The sequence below is a fragment of the Brachionichthys hirsutus genome, chromosome 9 (genome assembly GCF_040956055.1).
Source record: "Brachionichthys hirsutus isolate HB-005 chromosome 9, CSIRO-AGI_Bhir_v1, whole genome shotgun sequence".
Classification (NCBI taxonomy): Eukaryota; Metazoa; Chordata; class Actinopteri; order Lophiiformes; family Brachionichthyidae; genus Brachionichthys; species Brachionichthys hirsutus.
In genome coordinates, this window is record NC_090905.1 from 4,774,905 (window position 1) to 4,789,932 (window position 15,028).

Here is a 15,028-nt window from a genome sequence, read left to right on the forward strand (position 1 = left end):
CATGCCCGTCCAATCTCCATCAGGAAAATGGAACTTGTCACCACTCTGTCGTGTGTGCCTTTCACGAGAGCCGTTCACTAATGAGCTTCGGACGATCCTAAATGTCAGTAGCACTCGTCGCAATGGCCAGTGAGAGATAGATTACATGGAAGAGAAACACTGTCATCAGATTTAGAGAGGTCTACAATAGAGCACTGATAGGCAGGAAGGTGGATTTATTGCTTGCATAATAAAAAAACTCAAATGCAAACCATTTTCAAGGCCTTTTCAGAGAGAGATTTTCCTTTTCATCCTGACAAATACAGCAGACCATTGAATTTTCATATTTTCATTTTGATTTCTCAGGCAGACATTATTTGCTTTCCATTTTTACAGACTTGTTTTTGGAACAACTGTAAGAACATTATTATCATCATTTAAAAAAAACTTTTCAATCTTCATTTTGGAACTACTATATCCTTTTATCAGTAAATATATCACAAGTTTTCAAACATGCACCTTGCAGTGAAGCTTTTCCTGTTAGTGCCTCTGAGTTTACACGCAAAACATCTCTTCAGACGGACAATTTTATTTCTGTGTGCAAAAACTTTTAAGCGCCTTTATTGGACAACAGAGCCGAAGAATCAGGAGGAACTATACATAGATGCATAATATTAATAACCTCTGAAATTAGGTGTAGTACAATAAACACGATATGCTCAAATAACATAGAAATGTTAACTCAAAGTAAACAAACTTACTTTCCACCACTTTGCAGGGAATTAAACAATTTCATCCTTGAATTCCATCCCATCCCAACAACCATCAGCAACATGAGGGGCATTCGGTGCGTAAAAGTATGTAAAGTATGTACAGTTTGTGTAACCTCATTTTCCGGAGGTGGAAAGAGTTGCTGCTTCGCACCTATTCTGTACAAATTTGGAAAAAAATAAACCGACTGTATAAAACATCTATTAATTGCGGGTTTTTTTCCACAATTGTCTTTGCCACAAGATGCAAATGACCCACAGCACATTTCACCTCATAAGCACATTTGGTGTCTGCATTCTGAGGAGCTTTTCCTGAATGGCATGCCACATATGACGCCATTTCCACTCTTTGGCAGCGCATCGTCCTGCAATCAGTGACTGTTAAAAGTACAAAAACTGAACCAGAATTAAGTCCAACCGGAGACACAGCACCATCTGGCTCTGTCCTGTTTGTGGTGGGGAGACAGATAAAATGAGCGAGACAGACGGAGACAGAGGGGTGGGGGCAGTGAAGGGTGTGACACTTTAGAGAACCTATTAAGACAAATAATTTAAACAGTTACCATGAGCGCAGTTGTTATCATGACTGACATAAAGAAGATAAAGATCAATGGTTTAAAGTTTTCATTTTTCGAAATGCTTTAAAAAAATGGCAAAAATACAAAATGAATAAAGGAGATACAAATAAATGATATCATTCATTAAACTTCAGCAAAAGGATTACAAACTGCTATTTAAAACTATTCGAGTGATTAAGAGACTCTCTGTCCCTCGCCCCCCCCCCCCCCCCACACACAGTGCCCTCACCTTTTTTTGGGGAAGATGATATGGGGGGACCCAGATGTTGAGCTGGCCAATGGTGAGCAGAGAGGGGCTGGATTGGTGTGTACTCCCGATGCCCCCTTCTTTTAAAGACGCCTGATCTCCTGTCTCCAACTCAGCAACTCAACTCACAGGAGGAAGAGAAAGAGGAGCGGTGAAGTTCAGCTCGGGCGCCAGCATCACTCGCACCTGACAGACTGAGGGGGGGCTGCTCGACGCATAGCTATAGAGGATTAGACTAAAGTTTAATTAAGCAGCAGCTGAAGCTTTGGCACCATGTTGGAATTAAACAAGGTGGCGCTCCTGCTGTCTGTCCTGGCTGCACTGGCTCTGGCCCAAGGTAAGTCAAGGCTCCTGTTCTCGTTATTCTTACTTCAACAATATATATGCAGAGTTTCCATAAAAAAAAAATTAAGACTTAAAGGCATCCGCACTTTCTGGCAATCCCATCCTGTGAAGCACGCGTGCAGGAAAGCTGAGTTTTAGTGTCGAGGCGCTCAAAGCAGCAGGACTCCGGTGAAATGTTTGGTGGTGAGCTCATGATGAAGCTGTGTGTGTGTTTTCACAGACCGCCTCAGAAGTTGCTAATCTCTACTGTTAAGTCACCAGCACATTTCACCATCAGGCTAATCAACATCAAGTGCTGATAGAAGAGGAGGAGGAGGAGCATACAGTGAAAACTCTTCATCCTGTGTTCCTGCTGTCGGGTTTAATCAGAGAAAACGTTCTGCTGATTGCATTTAAAGTGACTGTTGGTGTGTGTGTGTTGCTCTCGATGAACATTCGGGGCTACTATCTACAGGAGGAAGGCCCTCTGTAGGGAAGTGCCACCCAGACACAGAAAAGAATCTCAAACACACATTTTAAACGCTGCTTTCTCTTTTAATTCTAATGTGGTGAACTGTCAGCTACAAAAACACCACATGATGCTCCGCTGCCCCCCCCCCCCCCCCCACCCCTAGAGTTGCTCTTATCATCTTTACAAAGCGCGCCACTCTTCCTGATCGACACCAGTAGTAGCGCTCTTTTCCAAAGCTGTCACTGTCTGTCTGCCTTACAGCTGCTCTCCATTATAAGAAGCCGGAGGCCCTTGAAAGCAAGTGGCTACAAATACACCTCAATCGTCTCCATGTCTGGCTGGATTCAGAGGCCTCTGAGTCGTAAATGTCTGTCAGAGGCTCTTTGCCATTTACTGATGAATATATAGAATTCAGTCTGGTGGTGAGAGTTCAGGCAGACATGTAACGTGACGATCCGCTCTGCGCTCACGCTGATGAACAGTGAATGAGGACCTTTAATAGGAAAGATAACGTTCTGTGACACGCTTCTCAAGGGCTGCAGTGGTCACTCATCGACCTGGTCACATTGGAAACAAAAGGCGAGTGGCCTTTGACCCACCTGCTGGGAATTGAGAGAATGGAGCAATATGGAGGGATAAAGATTGCAGGTAAAATGACTTCACCGCCCTCTCTTCCTCATCAAATTGGCCGGCAGGCCACTCTTCCTCATTTGATTTATCATGGCGGTCTCTACTCTCCCAGTGAAGTTGCGACTTCGAGTCTCCATCCGTTTCATTCTTTGCGATTTCATTTCTTATGCGTCTCATTCAGGTGTTTCTCCACACATACTTTCCCCACATTTCTCCCTCCCTCTCCTTCGGACCTGTCCATCAAACACGCTCTCACCCTTGTTGCTCCCTCCACACACGCCTTAGAGCCCACATTTACATTTATTAACTCCCCGTACCGTATCAGAGGACAAGTTGCATAATTGTGAAGCAAAGCTAGGTGGTGTGTGTGAGCAACTGGAGAGCCATAGTAGGTCAGACAGGGGGGGGCTGGTTCTCCAGATGCTGACCAGTTCCAAACACAGAGCTGTCTGGATGTCTGACTTTAATGATCGAGACAGGATTTACGATGAATGACAGAGGAAGGCACAAAATGACAACGTCCGAGCCGCATCGCATCTGTCTTTTCCTTTGCTTTGTGTATTTGTGTGAACACACACACATGCGGATGCGCCAAAAATATTATTTATTGCAGGAATAATCAGCTGCTTTCACTTGATTCTTTTCCAGCACATTTCTTTGTACTTGTGCACAAGTGCAGAAGTTCATGCGAGGACTTAGACATGTTCAAACACGGGAAATCAGCTCTGCTCGAGTGCCCCTTCAATAGTATCAGGAAGAAATAAAGAACAATACGCCTTTGTTATGGCTTTATAAATTCTTAAATCATGCGGTTGATTTGGATCATTAGTTAATGTCAGGGGTAAAATTGCAGATTTTAATGAGCCACAGATGTTTTAGGAATCAGATTATTTTAGAATAAGGAACATCGGGGTAATGAGAGAGATATATGCAGAGAGAAAAAGCAGACTCCTCTGCAACCACACACACTTCAGCTGAGGAACTGGCCAAACACATAAACAGCTTCCATATGACATGGCAAACAGATCACACACACACACACACACACACACGCATCTGTGTGACGCTGAAATCAAACTGTATAGATGTGGATGTCTTCTCCCACTTTTCAATATCTGGAATAACCTACAGAATCCAAACCGGCTATTTAACATACCTGTCTGTTCTTCCTAAATCCACTCTGGGCCTAACTTTATAAAGTCTGACAGTCTCTCGCTTCTTCCTCTCTTCTGCAGCTCTTTTATTAGATTCTGGTGAAGACAGAAAACTCCCACTCAGAAAGTGGACATTTTCGGCAAAGCCACCGGTGATCATTAATAAAGGATTGCGTGGCTGCAAGAACAGTCGGAAATTCAAAATGAATGAACGACATCCAAAAATAGCTTTTGGGGAATACGAATTGCAGTTGTCACAACGGTTTCATTTCTGCAGTGTGGGAGGAAAAAAGAAAAAAGAAAAGCCAGCAGCTATATTTCAGGCTTTTTTGTTACTGACAGTCTAGCATTCAGTTGTTTGGCATGTAGCTATATGTTGTTACAAGATGCTAACCAGCAGACAGGGGCAGGCCTCCTCTAACATAGAGAAGCACATGTTATATTCCTTGTTAAGTGGTCTATATTTTATGAGGATCGCAATGAGGCGAAATAATAATAACTGCATAGGCGATACCTATATATATATATGGGTGAAATATCCTAACAAGACTCCTGTGAGCAAAGCAGGAAGTCGTGTGAAAAGGTCAGGATGGTGGGATGCATTTTAACACAGGAGTTTTGTAACTGAGAGTCAGACTGCCATCATGTTTTAGCCACACTAAAACTGTGAGCAAGCGAGCACCAGCAGAGCACAGGATTTATTTTAGCACTAAAGAGGAATTCTTATCTGACACCGCCTGGCTTAAGAAACGTGCAACCTGCTTCCTGATGAGGTCAATTCCCTTACATACCAGCTGTAGGAAGCTTTGCCCAGATGAGATCCCTGGATTTCAAAATTCATTAACGTGCCACTCGAAAGCAGAGAAAAGCCACGTGAGCCTAATTTGGGTTTTCTTTTTTTTATTTCTAAAACCATTAGTCACCCCGCAAAAACTCTCAAAAATACTATTTTGCTTTCGTTATCAAACGTCTTGAAAAGATCATATGACCAAAATGGTTCTGCTGCGAGTCCCCTTTTGTCTTGGTGAGAGCACGGAAGGCGTGTGATGTAACCGGGGGGCAGGAAAAATAATGGCTCTTGAATAAATTCAGCGTAAGGAAGGCAATTAATGAGACATCATTTTGTAAGTCTCTGTTAATTAACTGAGACAAACAAGATCATTGTTCCAGCAGAAAAATCCTGAATGTTTAAGAGAAAAATATTTTGATTAGAGCAAGGACAGAAAGAAAGGAGAAGGGTGTGAAAACAATTTGATTAAATAAAGCAAACCTGGAAGGAGAGCCACATCTGTGCAGCAGATCAGTACGAAAACATTTGCTTCTGCTTATTCAGCGTATCAGACAAATCTGATATGGAAGCCCATCAGTGGGAGTTTTAAAGCCAGAGACATATAAAAACAACAACCATGAAGGTCAGATGACTGCCTATTTTCCCTTAAACTTATGTAATACATATCTGGACAGTTGATCTTTTCTCTGTCGAGCTATAACCTTTCTTTGCAGAAGCTTTCAAGGAATGTGCTGGCATGACAAGAAAGACTTGAAGTGAGCCATAAAACCAGTGGGGATTGGGATCAATACTGGCCTCTGTGCTTCTCATAAACTCAGCAATGTTTCCCTGAAAACACACGTGCGCACACACACACACACCTAGATACAGTTTGATCTCCATCCATCCATTTCTTCCATGCTCTTTGTCATGCATCTTTTCATCCTTGAGATTATCGTAAACTCCCGCTCTGCTCCTCCCCACGAGTCCTCCTTTTCTCCTCCTGATCCATGATGAGGATGCTAATCAAGCTCCAGCTGTGACAAATCAGTGCGCGCAGTCGTCTGTGGCTGAGCCAGAAAGGAGAGCACACTGCTATTTCTTATTTGATCTTAATTAAATATGATTGTAAAGCAACACATACACACAAAACGCACACACACACACACACACACACACACTGGGCTTTATCACTGAGTCATGCTTACATCATTATTATATTTCATGCACTATAAGAGATAATTGCAGATGAGTTCAATGCTGCCTTATTTTGAAGGGAAAGATGTTTGAGTTTGCATTCGGGGCTGCACTTTGTGTTGTTAAATATGCACCGTACATATTTTCCATTTGACTTTCAATATAATGATCCGTTTTCCTCCAGAATTACTTTTTTAATTGACAAAAATGTCAGTTGTTTGCTTCATCAGTGGACAGAAAAGAACTAATGTATATGCAGCCTCGGCGTGTGAGTGTGCATGAGCGTGCATGTCCAAAGGCTTTGTGTGTGATGATGTTCTGCCGTTTGGACGTCGTTGAAGAAAGAGCAGCCGTAAGAAACGTCAACAGAGCGATATGCAAATAGATCCGATGGAGGAGGAGAGGAAAACTAGACACAAGGAAAGAGAAAAGCAGGATAGAAACAGACAATTTAATTCCATTTCCTCCCCTTTCAGTGGCCCCAGAATCCTCATTGTTTCACAGGAGAGGAGGCATATAGCTCAAATTAACAGAGGAGAAAAATTGGGATAATAAAAAAAAAAAATGTGATTAGAAGAGTCTTCATGCTGTGAAGCTGCAGTTTAATTCGATTGACTTTATTGTCTGGGAGAAGAAGAGAGATGCATTTAGTTCAGTAGAGTAGAAGCACTGAGCAGCGGCTTTTTGGATATTATTCTCCCTGTTTGCAGGATCCGCGACCAGGAGTCGGTCAGACAGGAGCAGGAGGACGGCCTTCAACTTGTTCACTGATGTCCAGACATCAGGTACTCCACCTATACTCACATCCTGAGTGGCAGGGGGGGGGGGGGGGGGGGTCAGGCAGTGTTCTAAACAGTAGGAAGTTAACAATTGTAGTTTGAAGCAGCAATTTATCAGTGCAGTCCACTGCTGCATCGCCAGCTGTGACTCACTGCTCACGGAGACAGTCGAGTTATTTAAAACCCGGAGCCGTGACTCAATCCAATCTAAACATTCCGACATGACGGACATATTTCTGGATGAAGTTTGACTTGCAGTTCCTGAGCTGTGTCCGATATGAAGAGAATCCGCTGGAATAACTGTGAAGTGAGGCACAGGTTATTCATACCGCTCACCAGTTGGGCCTTTATGCAGTGTATAGGCAGCAGTTTGAGCAGCTACGTACAATATAGATTGTTTTTTTTACCTTGCTAGAGTTTATAATATACGCAATGGCCTGTTCTATACTGCAAAATCCAAAAAGATAATCAGAATTATGTGTCGTGAATTTGCCTTTGAAAGGAATTTGATGGCTGCCAGCAGTCGCCTTTATTCAGATTGTTGCGTGCATCGCCCGAGAGCGCCCTCTAATTTGTCGCTAAATTATTTTTTCTTTTTTTAAAATTAATCCCATTTCTTGAGAGGAAATGCTCAGGTTTCAGAAAACGGAGCCGACTAAAAAAAAACTAGACAGCACGTCTCATCAGTTAGTCCAGGAGGCTTGGAAAGAACTTGGACCACGCAAAGCTCCCTGGTGTATCCGAGGAACGATTCAAACTGCAGCAGCAGACTTCCTCCGACTCTTAAAACTTGTAACCTACCCCTACCGATTTCCTTACCCATCCCTTGTTTCTGGCTCCTGAGTTGAATTGCTTTCATTCTTTCTGACACTTTTTTTTTTTTTTTGCTATCCTAACCTTCTATTTGCATCTATGTTTCCACTCCACGTGTCCCCAGACGTGACAGAATGGACGTCCTGGTTCAACATCGACCATCCCGGAGGGAACGGGGACTACGAGCGGCTGGAGGCCATCCGTTTTTACTACAGGGAGAGAGTTTGCACACGGCCTATGGCAATGGAGGCTCGCACGACAGATTGGGTGGCAGCGGCGGAAACTGGAGAAGTTGTCCACTCCAGTCTGGAGAAAGGGTTCTGGTGCATCAACAAAGAACAGCCCAATGGCCGTGTTTGCTCCAACTACCATGTCCGCTTTCAGTGTCCACCAGGTAGCTCTGATGACAGAAGCGCAGAGGAGATCATATAATGTTATTTTATCTTAATGATTTTGGTTGTTGTTACGTAGTGAAAGCTTTGCTCCAGATGTCACCCTCTGTTCTCCAATGCGTACGTTTAGAACAGAGCTACTGGACGGCGTGGAGCCAATGGGGTCCGTGTTCAACCCCGGTTTGTAACGACGTAGGCATCCAGGTTCGCCAGCGGAAATGCGTGAACACCCAGCCAATGCCTCTTCTGTTGGTGCCAGCATGCCAGGGGCGCCAGTCAGAAAGGAGGGAATGCTCCACCCCCCCGTGTACAGGTGACACTTTCTAAGATTCTAACTTGTGGCAGTAAATTATACAATATGATGAGGTGCAATGGTGGTGATGTGCAAGACTTGCGTGATGAGAAAATACTTTTAATTGATTAATACCTTTCCTTCAACAACCGGAGCTCTGTTAGATTATTTTCTGCTGTGTGTCCTTTCAATCAGAAATATCTATCAGCTTTCTTTATCATTTTGTGCCCATTATGTAACAGCTCACATGTAATACAATGTTTAAATGGTTGAGTGAATTAGTGAAATGATTGATCACAACATTTAATCACATCATTCCTTTTTTTTTTGTGATCAGCTAAATGGGGTCCGTGGGGAAGGTGGGGTTCATGTTCGGCGACTTGTGGTGGAGGTCGCAGGATAAGGAGGAGGACCTGCATAAGGACCTCACCGACCGTTCCGTGTTCTGGACGACCTGGTGAAATTCAGAAGTGTGGGAAGAGTCCATGCCCGGGTGAGCCTGTGTGGTAAAAGCCAGATTTTGTTTTTGCGCCTGCATCAGTTTGTGCTCACGTCTCTTGTTCTTCTCCCTACAGCTAAATGTCAGCGCGTGTGCGACGAGGGCCGTCCGAATGACGACTGTAGCCTGTGTGTGTGTGACAACCATGCGCTGCATGGAGAAGTCCACAGTGTGACTGGAGTCCCTGTGGCAGGAGCGTCAGTGGCGCTGGTTAGCCAACCGAAGATAGTCCTTGCTCGTACAAATGCCAAAGGCCAGTTCAGGCTCACAGGAGTCTGCTCTTCCAGCTCGACCTTGATCTCCATTATGAAGGAGAAGTTTGCACCCATCACTGTGTCCACCTTTAGCAACACCACAGGTTTATCGTGGGTGCAAGCTGTCCTCAAATCAGCTGGTGAGTGTTAATTACAAAGCTATTAATGGCAAAATTATATTTCTTTTTATTTTATTTTAAATAATTGTTAAGATCGGCTGCATTTAATGAATCAAAAATACAGTACATACCATAATGAATAGGATATTCTTGGTTATTTTTGTAAAAAGAAAAAATCCTAATTCTCATTATTACCATTCCAAGTGCATAGAAAGCAGGAAATCCACACTGCAGCCTAGTCTGGCCTATTGTAATATTGTCTGTAGGTTTAGTTGCTACTTTCAAAGTACAATTCCCGGCAAGAGTAATTTTTCATTCACAACAGTCAGAGTAAAGTCTTCAGTCTTGGCTCCTTTCGCCTTTCCACAGAAAAGCCATATATCGTGACTCACCCGGAGGACAAGGTGCGTTTCGCTGGAGGAAGAGTGTTGTTGTGCTGCAAGGCAATGGGATTGCCATCACCCGACAAATACTACTGGTAAGATGGATAGTAGTGCTGGCACATTAATCACATGGCAGTTTGTCTGGGCCCGCACTTTTTCGTCGTGGGTGCATGCCATTGACGAGAGTGAAACTCAAAGATGCTAAATCACTCTGAGGAGACGAGGAGAACTGTAGAGGTGATAGCGCTCCTCATCTCTACGAGCCTGTAGCAATGGCAATGTCAAAAATCTATCTATGTATTTAACTGTTGTTGTTTCTCACAACCAACCAATACTTCGACATTGAGACATAAAAGGCTATCTCTATTTTCTGTGGAATTACTTTTCAAGGTACCACAACGGGACTCTGCTGGACAGGAAGGTATATAAATATGAGGACGACCTTGTTCTACGGGACCTGAAGCTGGATCAGTCAGGGCAGTATTACTGCAAAACCAGCAGCCCTGCAGGCAGCATCAAGTCCTCCGCATCCTCCCTCACTGTGATTGGTATGTGCAATTAAGCCTCACATCTCTTGCTGACAGCAATTACATCTCACCATTAGAAGAAGCAATAATTGTATTATTCTCATTGGGCATGCTGCACACACACACACACACCAACATCTCAAGGTGAGAAGGTTTTAATTTACAGTATATTCAACTTCAGGTGATAGAACAAACGTGCACATTTATTGCACAGTTTGTTAGATTTAGGTACAGTCACAGCCATCTTTCCTCTCACTCTGACTCCCTACTATAAGTTAAAGCCACAGGTGACCAAATGAACCCTCCAATAGACTTCCTGTTAGGTTTGCGTTGTAGCAACAGGAGGCTTTTTCATAAATCTATATAATACATGCGACGAATGAATTTCAAACACGTAGGTTAAGGTTGTCACAGGAACAACTCTTTAGGAGGTGCTAGATGGCCATGGCCCATAAAATGTGTGCACAGATTTATGATGTTTTTGACCATCTTTAGGCTGTCAAAAATGTGATTTCTGTCATGAAATAATAATTCCTTTTATTACAATAAGATGTGGAACTCATGGATGGCCGATGCTCCTTGCAATCTACAAAGAAATGTGTTGTTTCGGTCAGAAAGTTACAAAAACATATTTTAATTGCTGGTGCAGTGATGTACCGGTAATGTGAATTGCAATTCATCATCATCAGCCTAGGAAGAAAATAATTTACAATGCTGACGGCATGAGGCACATAGGGATTTTAGCTCTGGGTGGATGCTATCCCAGTGAATTTGTGTGTGGCATAGTGATTCATTAGTTCTGTCAGTTCCTAGGAAATCCACTGAGAAAAAACTAAAAACTTAAATTAATTTTAATGCATGAAAAGCAACTGCCTCTGAGACTGACGCCACACTTTACAGGAATTGTCTGCATTAAAATCCAACAAAGTCATCCATGAACAAAACCAATGTGTCCTAAGATGAGGTAGAAAAGGATGGAAAATAGGAAAATAAAATAAATATATTATGGGATTCATAATCTGCTGTTCTTGCAGCTAATCCTTTTTATTATTTACATCGGTTGAAGGTCTATGGCTCCTTAAATAGAAATTCATTATTGCATTAAGATGGCTCTGAATGAAATAAAAGCTCTAGCCTGATTTAATGTTGAGACAAATTACAAGACTGTCCATAAGCCTCGCTTCTTTTCTCCCTCAGTGGAAGAAAAGCATATATTTCCACTTCCGTATGAGGAATCGACACATTCCAAATATGGTGCTTGTTAGCAAAGACACAAATTGAAAAACAGAGTTTCCACAGTGGACTGTTAAACCAATCTAACCCAGGCCACCGACAAATCTCCAGTCTCCAAAAGTAATTACGGCAAGACAACACCTGCAGCCCAGGGCAAGGTGACATTTTACGTATTCCTTTAACAGAGAATGGTTTCTATTTTCATTTTACATTATGCAGAGATTGAATTTAACTTATTAAATGTGTTAATCATAGTTCATGCATTTAATTTGAAGCTACATAATTAATGTCAACGGAAACTGACTGTTGGTAAAGTCGTTAGTGCTGTAATGGTATTTCATGCGTGTCTGTCATGCTGCTCCATGTGTCTGCAATTATGGACTTTGGGAGATATGGAGCTTAGCAGGGATATTTGACTACAAATGCAACAATGATATCATTCACAGACATTTTTCTTTCCAACTTCCATCTGGATGGTTGATAAATAAATCTTTGAACTTCATATCTAGTGACCTTTTCATGCCTTTCTTATTGTCTAAGTTACAGGTAGTTGTTTTAGGTCATGCAGACATTGTGTGGGAAAAGAAAGACATATACATATTTAAGCTGCATTAATGCACTGATAGACAATTGCCCAGTACCCAGTATTCTATCATGGAAATCTAAACATAGGTAGGTTATTGTCATATCCTCAACAAGCCTATGTTTACAGCATAAAAGCACAGCAATGTAAAACACAAAGATAATTTGCACACCTACTGTATGTTCATCAGACAACTAATGTGTTTTGCACATGTGTCTGTTCAACAGTAGAGTAATGTATGTAATTTGTTGAATTTACAGCAAAAGGATCACCAGCTTGCAATTCCATCCCTGAGGCACACCTCATCAGATTGCCGATGGACTGCGCACAACCAGGGACCAATTCCCAGTACTACAACGCCGGCCGCTGCCCTCACAATAAATGCGCTGGCTCCCTAGACTTTGATATGCGCTGCAGAGATGGAAATACATTCTGCTGTGGGGTCCAAGATGTGGAAACTCGAATGATTGACTGCGGGAGCTACAGTCTCCCTATCCGGGCTGTCACACAGTGTGGCTGTCAGAAGTGTGTGCAGCCAACTGTGCTGGTTCGAGGTAGAGTGGTCTCAGCTGACAATGGTGAGCCTCTGCGTTTTGGACATATTCACATTGGCAAAGAGCGGGTCGGCACCACTGGATACCAAGGAAGTTTCTCATTAGAAATCACTCATGATACACAGAGATTAGTGGTTAATTTTGTTGATCCCACTGAAAAGTTTATTGACACTCCCAAAGTGTTTGTGTTTGATAAGAAAGGTGGCTCCATCTACCACAATGTGAAGGTGATGAGAAAGCAAACGCCGATTGAAATCAATGCAGCAGAGACTAACTCTATCAACCTTGGAGAAATCAAAGGGGAAGACCCGATAGGTCAGTTGATTATTCCTCCCAACTCCTTCCACAAGGACAATGGAGAAATCTATAAGGGGACTGTGAAAGCCAGCGTCACATTCATTGACCCACGAAATATCACAACAGCGGCTGCAACCCCTGGTGATCTTAACTTTGTAGATGATGAGGGTGACATGCTCCCTTTAAGGACCTATGGTATGTTCTCAGTGGATTTCAGAGATGAGACCAACAAGGCGGCACTTGGAGCTGGAGCAGTTCAAGTTCTTCTTGACACGCAGCATGTCAAAATGCAAGAGCACATCCCCAAAATGAAACTGTGGTCTTTAAACCCAGACACGGGAATCTGGGAAGAGGAAAGTGACTTCTCTTACAGCACAGCAACTACTGGTGGACATGGGCGGAGCAAACGGGAGGAGCGCACGTTCCTCATCGGCAACATGGAGATCAGAGAACGAAGGCTCTTCAATTTAGATGTGCCTGAAACCAGACGCTGCTACGTCAAAGTACGTGCCTACATGAGTGACAAGTTCCTGCCCAGTGAGCAGCTTGAGGGTGTTGTGATCAGCTTGATAAACCTGGAACCCAAACCCGGTTATTCTTCCAATCCTAGGGCATGGGGGCGCTTTGACAGTGTCATAACTGGAGCCAATGGAGCCTGTTTGCCAGCTTTCTGCGATGCTCAAAGGTCAGATGCTTACACAGCGTATGTCACAGCAATGATGGGTGGGGAAGAACTGGAAGCTGCTCCCTCCTCCCCCAAGATGAATCCAAATATCATTGGAGTTTCTCAGCCATACCTAGACAAAATAGACTACCAACGCTCAGACCATGACGATCCAGCCCTGAAGAAAACAGCCTTCAGCATCAACTTGGCAAAGCCAAACCAAAATAACTTTGATGAAACCAATGGACCAATATATCCGTATCGGAATGTATTAGGTTGTGAAAATGCCCCTGTTAATGCAAATCATTTCAGATTCTTCAGAGTGGAAAAGGACAAGTATGAATACAATGTTGTTCCTTTTGAGGAGACCGATTTGACCACCTGGACCGGAGACTACCTTTCTTGGTGGCCTAATCCCCAAGAGTTCCGAGCATGTTATATTAAGATCAAGATCCATGGACAGAAGGAAGTAATGATCCGATCAAGGAATCTGGGAGGAACACACAGGGAAACAAAGGGCAAACTCTATGGCATCAGAGACATTCGTAGCACCCGGGACATGCGGGAGGCCAACACCTCAGCCGCATGTGTAGAGTTCAAATGCAGTGGGATGCTGTTTGACCAAGCTCAAGTAGACAGATCCCTCATATCCGTACTTCCTCAGGGGAACTGTCGCAGGATTGGCACCAACAGCCTCCTGCAAGAATATCTCATCAAACATCCACCAGTTGCCCAAAATAATGACTCACATGCATTCAACATGCTAGCCCCTGTCGATCCTTTGGGGCACAACTATGGTATCTACACAGTCACAGACCAGAATCCCAGGGTGGCCAAGGAGATTGCTATAGGGCGCTGTTTTGATGGGACCTCGGATGGTTTCTCCCGTGAAATGAAGACAGACTATGGCGTGGCTCTTACCTTCATCTGTCCAGAGAGAAAGATTAACAGAGAGAGTCTTTTCCAACGTCTGCAGACCAACCCAGTTCAGACTCTGTCTCAAATGGCCAGGGATATGAGGGAGTCAGAGGGTCTGCAGGTGCAGAGATCACCCTCCCGGATAGTGGCCTATCCTTCTGAGCAGCAGGGCAGGACGCAGAGTCGCAGAGTGAGCTCTTCCACCAGAAGGAGATTGGCCATGCGCACACAGCAACGGCAATAGATGTTCCAAGAGGTAATCAATCAGACATGTCTTTATTTTGACAGTATTATAAGAGTTATTACATGTACAGTATATGCTCTTTGCTTTTTTACTTCCAGGTCATGGTGACATCAATTCAACGAAGTAACGCTTCCCCATCTGTTGATGAGCGTGAACTCCTTCTTGACTATGGAAACCAAAAGACTGAGGCAGACAGCAATTCAGAAAAAAATCAATGAGTGAGATTGAAAATATTCATAAGACATACTTACTTGAAGGGTTGGTATATACATTTCTTCCTGGCATTTATTTAATTAGCTTTGATTTATTTCTGTATGAATAGACTCACTTGATGTTTGTCGATGTAACTTCTAATTT

General features: G+C 43.3%; 1 protein-coding gene across 1 annotated transcript; it reads left to right on the top strand.

Moving 5' to 3' along the window:
- The first annotated feature begins 1,847 nt into the window (after nucleotides 1-1,847).
- Nucleotides 1,848-14,671, top strand: cilp2 (cartilage intermediate layer protein 2). Its single transcript, XM_068743742.1, has 9 exons — nucleotides 1,848-1,911; nucleotides 6,831-6,905; nucleotides 7,837-8,106; nucleotides 8,235-8,417; nucleotides 8,734-8,889; nucleotides 8,972-9,289; nucleotides 9,638-9,746; nucleotides 10,042-10,199; nucleotides 12,255-14,671. The coding sequence occupies exons 1-9, from the start codon at nucleotides 1,848-1,850 to the stop codon at nucleotides 14,669-14,671; spliced, it is 3,750 nt and encodes a 1,249-aa protein (XP_068599843.1).
- The last annotated feature ends 357 nt before the right edge of the window (nucleotides 14,672-15,028 follow it).